At 29.0% G+C, this 9,065-nt stretch overlaps 2 protein-coding genes across 2 annotated transcripts in view; one reads left to right on the top strand and one right to left on the bottom strand.

The window, feature by feature from the left end:
- The window catches only part of LOC117181601 (retinal dehydrogenase 1-like), a 10,929-nt gene extending 7,892 nt beyond the window's left edge, over nt 1-3,037 (top strand). The window contains exons 6-10 of the mRNA XM_033374457.1: nt 93-195; nt 421-719; nt 2,442-2,650; nt 2,734-2,808; nt 2,890-3,037. Of these exons, the coding sequence (XP_033230348.1) occupies nt 93-195; nt 421-719; nt 2,442-2,650; nt 2,734-2,808; nt 2,890-2,950 (747 nt within the window). The 3' untranslated portion in view covers nt 2,951-3,037. The remainder of the gene's footprint in view (nt 1-92; nt 196-420; nt 720-2,441; nt 2,651-2,733; nt 2,809-2,889) is intronic.
- Nucleotides 3,038-5,928: 2,891 nt separating this feature from the next.
- The window catches only part of LOC117181602 (NADH dehydrogenase [ubiquinone] 1 beta subcomplex subunit 2, mitochondrial-like), a 5,466-nt gene continuing 2,329 nt past the window's right edge, over nt 5,929-9,065 (bottom strand). Inside the window, exons 2-3 of the mRNA XM_033374458.1 lie at nt 7,625-7,745; nt 5,929-6,173 (exon numbers count right to left, since the gene is read on the bottom strand). Of these exons, the coding sequence (XP_033230349.1) occupies nt 6,099-6,173; nt 7,625-7,745 (196 nt within the window). The 3' untranslated portion in view covers nt 5,929-6,098. The remainder of the gene's footprint in view (nt 6,174-7,624; nt 7,746-9,065) is intronic.

Here is a 9,065-nt window from a genome sequence, read left to right as displayed (position 1 = left end):
TGAATTAAAACATGCTTATGGTCTCGAAACAAAAACTTTGATTAACAATAATGTTATAGACGAACATTGAATGGAGTTAATGTTTTTTTAAGGTGGGACATATAATTATGGCCGCTTCAGCGAATAGTAATCTGAAACGAGTAAGCCTTGAACTTGGAGGAAAAAGTCCTCTTGTGATTCTGGATGATGCCGATGGTATATAGAAAATTAAATTTGCATAATCCGTGCATTTAAATGCTACTATTTCCTTTTTTTTAATTTAAAAAAAAACGGAATCTAAGGACCGCTCTATTAAAACCGATTTTTTAAAATTCGATTTATGACTCAAACAGATTTAATGTCCGCGAATTACAAAAATGAGATTAAAATACTTCAATTCCAATTAGTTTTTTTTACAAGAAATAAAATAAATATTTTCAGTTGACGAGGCAGCAAGAATTGCGTACAATGCAATTTTCGACAATCACGGACAAAGTTGCTGCGCCGGATCTCGTACTTTTGTACAATCCAAAATTTACGACAGATTCGTAGATCGAGCCAAGCAGCTCGCAGAGCAGAGGAAAGTTGGTGATCCTTTTGAAAACGGTGTTGACCAAGGACCTCAGATCGACCAAGATATGTTTGAAAAAGTCATGGAAATGATCAAATCTGGAAAAGAAGCCAAAGCAACAGTCGAGACTGGTGGAAATCGTCTCGGCAATATGGGATTCTTTATAGAGGTTGCCAGATGATGAAATGTCTATCTAGTCACATTAAGTGTCACATGATACAATGCAATTTAAAATAAGTTCGATTTCAACTTTTTTTTAAATGTTAATTTCAATTGTTAAAATGTTCAATTATGAAATCAGTCCGTTTGCAGGGCGCAAATCTAGAATCTTTTGCTTTAAAAAGTTTCCACTTGAGTTCGACATTTTTTTCCATACCTTTTCAATTGAAAGCATTTAAAAATGCAGTTTTAAGGAGTTAAGCAATTGGAAATTGAAAGCACTTGAAATTGAAAATTTTTGGTAAAAAAAATTCAATTGATAAACTATAAATTAATAAATTATTTTTAAAATTGAATAATTATTGAGTTTACAAGACGATTCTTAATTTGTAAAAAATTAAACAATTTACATAATTTAACGTTAAAAATTGAACGACAGTCTGAGTAGTTGAACAACTGTAAACGTTCCATTGACACTATATATTTTCAATCACAAAATAATTTCGAATTAATACAATCATAATTATACACTTTTAATAAATTTAAAATCTTATTTATATATTGTACAAGTCTACAATTTTTCCATTTTCAACCAATTTAATTTGAAAAACTTAAATCAGAAGGACGACAATTTTCTAATCTTTAGCAATATTTAATGTTTATTTAAAATCAACAACAATAAATCTAATCCAATCTATAAGTATAAACTTTAAATTAACAATTCAATAATTTGTAACTCAATTGCTTCAATTAGAAAGCCTTCAATAATCAAGTTTTCAGAAAGCTAAATTTACTCTTGAATCCTTTGAATTGTATTTGTTCTATTTTTAACACGTTTGATTTGCATGTGAAAGTGCTGAATTTTTATGTATAAATAACAAATCCAAAATGATTTTTTTTAATTCGTGACAGATTAAAAGATATTAAAAAGTTTTGAAAAGAAAAAAAAAACGCTTTACAAATTCAGAGGATATAATTTTTTTTAGTTTAGATTTTTGAAGAATTTGAACTTTATTCCCTAGGAAAATAAGAAAGAATTTTTTATTCTTAAAAGTTAATTTCAAGAGAATATTTCAAGAGATGTCCAAAATTTTCAAGAAAGAATCTGCACAATATTGAAGCAATTTCTTTAATTTCGCAGGATTTAAAAAAATAGGACAATTTCGAATCATGTTAAAGAATTTTGGAAGTTTTGAAAAAATTTCAAAAGTAATTAAAAATGATACAAGCTTACAACACATTTTTTAAAGTTCCAACATAATAACCAAATTTTGTGAAGATTCCTAGAAATATTTTTAAATATTTTCAATTTTGAAAAAATTACTTTCAGAATATTTTTAAAAATATTTCAGAACAAAAACAAATTTTGATCTATAAATAACAATTAAGCCATTTTTTAACGGCTTAGTATAAAAATTCTTCTAATTTAAAAAGTGTACAGTTTAGAAAATAAATTTGTAATCGTTCAATGTTTAACGTTTCTAACTTACAATTGCTTAAAATGATATTTTATTTATTTTGAAAATTTACAAATTTGTTCATTCATTCTTAAGCCTAGAGCATCAAAAGTGATATCGTGGATTGGTCTTTTTTTTACATCTTTAAATTGTCCAATTTATATAAGTTAAAAAAAATTATTTTGCAATTTAACGGCATTTAATTTTAAAATGTTTAACTAAAAAGTGTTAAAAGCCTCTACTTTTTACGGCCCTAAAATAATGTAATTTTTCAGCCCACCGTCTTTTCAAATGTAACTGACGACATGAGAATTGCCAAAGAAGAAATTTTTGGCCCAGTGCAAAGTATTTTGAAGTTCGACACACTTGAGGAAGTAATTGAGCGCGCAAATAACACAAAATATGGTCTTGCAGCAGGCATAATCACGAAGAATATTGATAAAGCTTTGTTGTTCGCACAAGCTGTTGAGGCTGGAAGCGTTTGGTAATTATTAATTTTCCTAACTGGATTTAAGTTTATCCTTAATTAATAGTTCACTCTCTTTATCAAACTCTTTGAAATTACAGGGTCAATTCCTATGATCTTATAACGGCTCAGACACCTTTCGGAGGGTATAAATTATCCGGAATCGGTCGAGAACTGTAAGTATAAGGAAATTATTTTTTTCAAATACCAAAAGGCTTACTTAGAGAAAACCTGATAATTTTTTCTTCAAATTTCAGTGGAGAGGAAGGCTTGCACGAATATCTTGAGATCAAGACAATCAACATCAAGCTTCCTTAACTTTTTTAATAACCAGAATATATGTGTGGTTTTTTTAACCATTTATATTATATTTTTAACACTTTTCGATAATAAAGGTTGATTCGGATTGAAGAGTGTGGTTCTAACTTTTGCTAATCTCCTGCCATTTCTATACTTTTTCTATACTGAATTAACTTAAGGGTGTTAATTAAATTCGACTTTGAATTTATTTTTTGATTGGTACGGCACTGACACAATATATATATTTTTTTTTCGAAGGATTTGAGAACGAAACAAAGAAAACTTGTCAAATATCTGGGGTTTTGTGAGATCCTCAGAGAAATAAAATGTTCAAAAATCAAACCTCTTGTTAAGGAAATCATTATTTCCACGACAAATATTAATTTTGCGAAAGAGAGAAATTAGCGGGTAGCAGACGACAGCATTTGAACGGTTAGAATCGTTTGCAAATTTATTTTTTTACACAAAATTGTCATATCATAGAAGAATTCTCGACAGACACCAAGTTTGCGAAGGCCACGAATTGATGACGGTGACCCTAAATTTGGCGAAACACGTCGCGAAATGGAGCAAAAAAGGGAATAAACTGACATGTCCTGTGTCTGTATTGTAACTGTAATTGTAAGCCACGAGGCTCACCAACAACAGACTTTCTACCAAAAGACAAGAATTTTTAACCTAAAAACGACAAACTTACAACAGTACGAAAATGTATTTTTAACCAAAGAGTTGCATTAATAACCAAATAGTTACATTTTCAAGGTAAAAGAATGTATTTTTTAGAACACAGTTGCATCTTTAACAAGAAAGTTCTTTTTTAATCAGAAAATAGTTAAATTTTCAACAAGGTAATTAAACATTTAACAATAGAGTTAAATTGTTTTAATTGTATTATTTGGTACATGAATTTTAGTTGTGGAAAACTCATTATTAGTTTAGAAGTCAACTGATCTCTAATAAAAATTTGATCTTTAAATTAATTTTAAATCAAACGTAAATGAATGTTAAACAAAGTAGTTAAATTATCAAACAAAGAGGTACATCTTCGAAATTGAACTTTTGACAAAACTGTTGAATTTTGAAGCCAAAAATACGAATGATCTACAAAAAAAAGTCGAATTTTCACCTCGATTTTCACCCTGAAAATATGTTTTGTCGAGAAAGAAGGTAATTTTCTATTAAAAAGTTACATTTTCAAACAAATTGATTAATTTTCAACCTAGAAGATTAATTTTCTATTAAAAAGACGCATTCTCAACTAGAAAAAAATCCTTAATTAAAAATATGAATTTTCAACCAAGAACGGAATAGTGACATTTGCAGGCAGGGGCCATTCGTAAAATACGTGTTACATTTTGCAGGAAATTTCAACACCACTTCTCCCCACCCTATGTGATAGTTTTTCCATTAAGGGCATGTGATACTTACAGTTTCCCCGGCTTTTTTCCCAAAAAAATGAAAAATTTTTAAAAATGAATTCGGAGATGCTATAAAATATCATAACGGACCTCCCCGGACTCTTTTTTTGAGGGATAATAACAAAAAAAAATTATTGTGCAAAATACATATTTTATGCATATGCATTATTTTGAGGTTACGTCGTTTTTCATCTCTGCCTTTCCGATAATCTGGAAATTATTTATGAAATAAACTTTTTTGATTGCCTGCAAACAAGGTTAGTTCCGAGAGATTAGCTACTATGTTTATTTGTAAGTCCATAGTTTATGGCCAAAAATATTGTGTAGTTTGGAAGTAACGCTCGGGTGAATTGTAACACACATAACCTCGAAATATACACGCACGTTGTTAGCAATATCAAAAAATTTTTGATACAAAAACACAAAAAAAGTGTGTGGGGACGTCCGTTAGCATTTTCGCTATCATTTCCCAGATTTTGAAGGCAAAATATTTCTTATCCTAGGAAAAAAGCAGGGGGAATCTAACACTGAAAAAATCGATACTATTTCCTAAGCGCTGTGCAAATTAATCACATTTTGCTAAATTAAAACTTTTTTTAATTAACCTACAAAAAAAGTGTGTGCGGACGTCCGTTAGCATGTTCGCTATCATTTCCCAAATTTTTAAAACAAAATATTTATTATTCTAGAAAAAAAGCAAGGGGAATCTAAAACTGGTAAAATAGAAAATTTTTTAAGTATCACATGCCCTTAAGATTAGCATGAAGAATTATACTTTGACCATCACACCCCGTAACACGTCACGTATTTTGTGAATGACCCCTTACTGAAAATTAATGCGCTCCACAAAAAAAAGTTCAAAGTTCCATCAAAAAGATAAATGTTTAACTATTATGATAAATCTTACACACAAACATGTATTTTCAAGAAAAGATTTCAACTTTCTACCAAGTAGTGAAATTTTCTACCATCAAGATTAATTTTCAACCAAGAAGATTAATTGTCTACCCCCTCAAAAGAAAAGAAATTTCAACAAAATACATGAATTTTCAGTTTGAAAAATTAGTATTTGACAAAAAAATGTTCATTCACTTAAATTTAACCAAAAAAGACACATTTTTAACAAAAGATAGTTCAATCCTCAACAAAAAGTTGAATTTTCACTAAAAATAATTATTTGCTATCCAAAAAGACGAATTTTCAACCAAATAATCGCATTTTTAATTAAAATCGATACATTTTTAAATAAAAATATGATAGTCGATTTTTTCATTTACAATAATGAATTTTTGACCAAAAATTAAACGTAATTAATCGAGAAAAAGAAGAATCTTTTTGAAACAGGGGGTGAGAATTTTTGAAAGAGGGGGAAATGAGGGGAAAGAGTGTGAAATCTGAAATATGAAATTGATTTTGAAACTTTCAAGTCATCAGGAAGCGTGCTAAGCGTTATCAAAGTTCGTAACATTACTTCGACAGATTCCTCCCCCCACCAATTAGTGACCTAATTTCTGAATGCCCTCTAATGTACTATCTAAATTTTTTTATCAGTTTATTGAAAAGAATTTCTCACAGAAATACGATACCTGTTAATTTATTGAGTCCGTATTTATTAAAGAGCAACAACATATTCTGCGTTATTGCACCAAAATGTAACAGATTGTAATGCACTGATTGGTTATCAGTGATAATGTTCTAGTTTTGTTTTGTAAGTGTTCTTGAAGTATCTACACATTTTGAAAAGACGATCAACAATCAACATCGTCCGGGGGAATTCCTAGTTCGGCATCGGTCCAATTTTCCGGTTCAGGAAGTTGAAAACCCTAGGAGAATAGTATATCTCAAAAAATGAACGTTTGTTTTTCCCGTTTTTATTATTGAAAGGACCCCGCACAAAATATATGGGAAAGTGGCTTTCGGTCAATTTTACTAAAACTCTTTTATTTTCTGCTTTATGAAACAAGAAGAAATTTCTTAAAAAGAGTTCGAAAAATTATGACTAGTTTTATTGTGAGCAATTCCATGTCACATAATCTGAAGAATTTCATCTATTGTTATTAATTTTGATGGAAATTCTAGTACTCGTTCTCTTAAGTGTTGAAAGAAAAGAAACATGGAAATTTTTTACTTTTTTCTTCAAACGTTTCTAACTTTGGGAAATTGAGATGTATATTCATTTAATTATTCATAATAAGAGACAGTTTTTAAAAAACCATATATTTTTTGACACAAGAATTTCCAAAACTTTTTGAAGCCTCTTATAATAAGTTAAAAAATATATGCCCGCTGCGATTTAAACTTCTGAGGAATCACAGCCATAAATTGTAACTGAAAATTTTTTTGATTTGTTTTTAAAGAATGTTCTCAAAGTACCTACGGCTTCGATGATTTCATTCTCATTAGGAAAGTCGCGCTTCGCGCTCGAAAACTTGCGTCTAATTGAAAAACTTCATCAAGATAATTTGTAAATCTTGTTAAAATCTACTAAAAACAACGCTTTAAACTTATGGATCTCTTAAAAATCCAAAATTGCATATTTTCGAAAATGATGCAACTTTTGTCTAATTAAGGAATTTCATGATAATAGTTTCGAAAAACATAGATTTTATATCTAGTAGAAATTTGGATTGATATTTCTTAACCTATTAAACATTTTTGTTCCTTTTTTTGAAAATTTTCAAAATGTAGGAAAGCAAATCACTTTTTAAAGTTTTATCGAATTTAAAAATGTCATCAGGATAATTTGCCAGTCTTTTTGACGCGTACCAGAAAATTTGACAAAAATTTCTAAAACTCATAACAAATTTTTATTCAAATTTTGAATGAGCTCAAACTTTATGAAAAAAAATTTTTTTTCAAATTTTGAAAAGGCTCCAAATTTTCTAATTTTGGTTGGAAATATTTGATGAACGAACCTAACCTTCATTTTGGGGACCATCAGAAGTGTATGAAATGCGGACTCGATTGGACAAATCCTTCAAAAGTTAGCTTGGCTACATCATTCAGGTAACCATCCATAAAGACACCAAAATTTTTTTATGATTCTTGAATTCTGTGCGTGCCGAAACATTTTGTCTTACAACACCTAGGAGAAAGGGATCTAGAATTTTCGTCACCATTAATAACAATAGATAAAATTCTTCAGATGATTTGACATGGAATTGCTCTTGTGCGGGGTGGAATGGAATTATTCAGGAATAGACTTTAATGACATTAATGATAATGAATATTAATTATTAGAACATAGATTTAGAATATTGAAGGAAAAAAATACCACTATATGGTGCCAATCATGCCAACAGTGCCAGAGAATCCACCACCAGGCAAATCCGCCCAAAACTTCGGCTGCGATGTAAGCCTGTCTAATAGGCTTGCCGGGTTCCCGGTAATTCCACCTGTAAATTAATTTATGTAAATATGTACAAAATTATAGCGAAAAATTAAAAAAACTGCTATCCGTAATATGGTTTTTGTGTAAAAATTTAAAATTAACAAAGTTTATAGTTGACCCACTTCTAATTTAATCTTTAAAATTTGTAAAATTTAAACCTGAAATGTTAAAACCCGTTCAATTTCAAAACAGTACTTCGTATGGCTCAAAAATTTTGAACATTGGATTTAGGACAATATTTATCCTTATATATTCGGAATGTGTAAAAATTGTTTCTGCATACACCCCAGAAAATTAATTTTTAAAATAATGAACGTGATATCTGCACTAGGACGATTTAGTTTCTCTTCTGACAAACGCAGGCAATTTATTTTAGAAAATATTTTTACATTCTTTAAATATTGTAAATAATAGCCACCTATTTTTATAAGTTTGAGCAAATTTTCTATCAGATAGCTTAGAAATAATATTTTTTTGGAGCTTATATAGTTATCGTTCTCATAATTTCATAAACAACTCTTGTATTCCAGCATAAATGTTTTTCGAATACCAAAGAATACATATAACATATATATTACCTTACTTCCATATAACATATATATTACCTTACTTCCAGATTTCGTAATAAAATAAGCCCTTTTTTAATTTAATCGATGAAAAAATTAGTAAAAACAATTAAAGGGTAAAGAAAGAACTTTCTGTGTACCGACTTTGAACATTAATTGTGAAGTAAATTTGCAGTTTGAAAAAAGGAACTGAAAAATTACATTGTAGCTATTGAATAGATTAGTTAAACTAAAAAAATGTATCTTGAAAAAATGCATTCAATTTCGAGAAAACTAAAAATGAAACTATAACTTCGAAATTGAGTAAAACTGATATTACAACTTTAAGAGCGTTGGAACCCGGACCAAATCTGAACATTCAATCACCTGACTTTATTCCATACATACTTGAATTTAATCTTTTTTAGATGATAATGTCATGCCGCTGTTTTTAATCAAATCTGTATCAGGAGGGAAATATTAGATAGTTTTAATTGTTTTAGTATAAAACATTTATTTTTTATTTTCAACTAAGCACACAAAAAAGAACGTTTTACACCAAAATTATTGAAATTAGCAAATGTTTCACTCCAAATGCAGATTTGATTCAAACCAGGAATACGTTTTAATTAGATAAAAAAAATATTTAATTCTAGTATTTATGATGTAAAAAGAGGTAATTCAATTTTGAGATTGGGTGGTGAATTCAAACGCGCTTATGAGGGTAGTACAGAAACTTTTTTTTCAAAAAATCGATTTTCCAAAAATTACGAATTGTT

The sequence above is a fragment of the Belonocnema kinseyi genome, chromosome 10 (genome assembly GCF_010883055.1).
Source record: "Belonocnema kinseyi isolate 2016_QV_RU_SX_M_011 chromosome 10, B_treatae_v1, whole genome shotgun sequence".
NCBI lineage: Eukaryota > Metazoa > Arthropoda > Insecta > Hymenoptera > Cynipidae > Belonocnema > Belonocnema kinseyi.
This window is presented reverse-complemented; position numbering and strand designations above follow the sequence as displayed.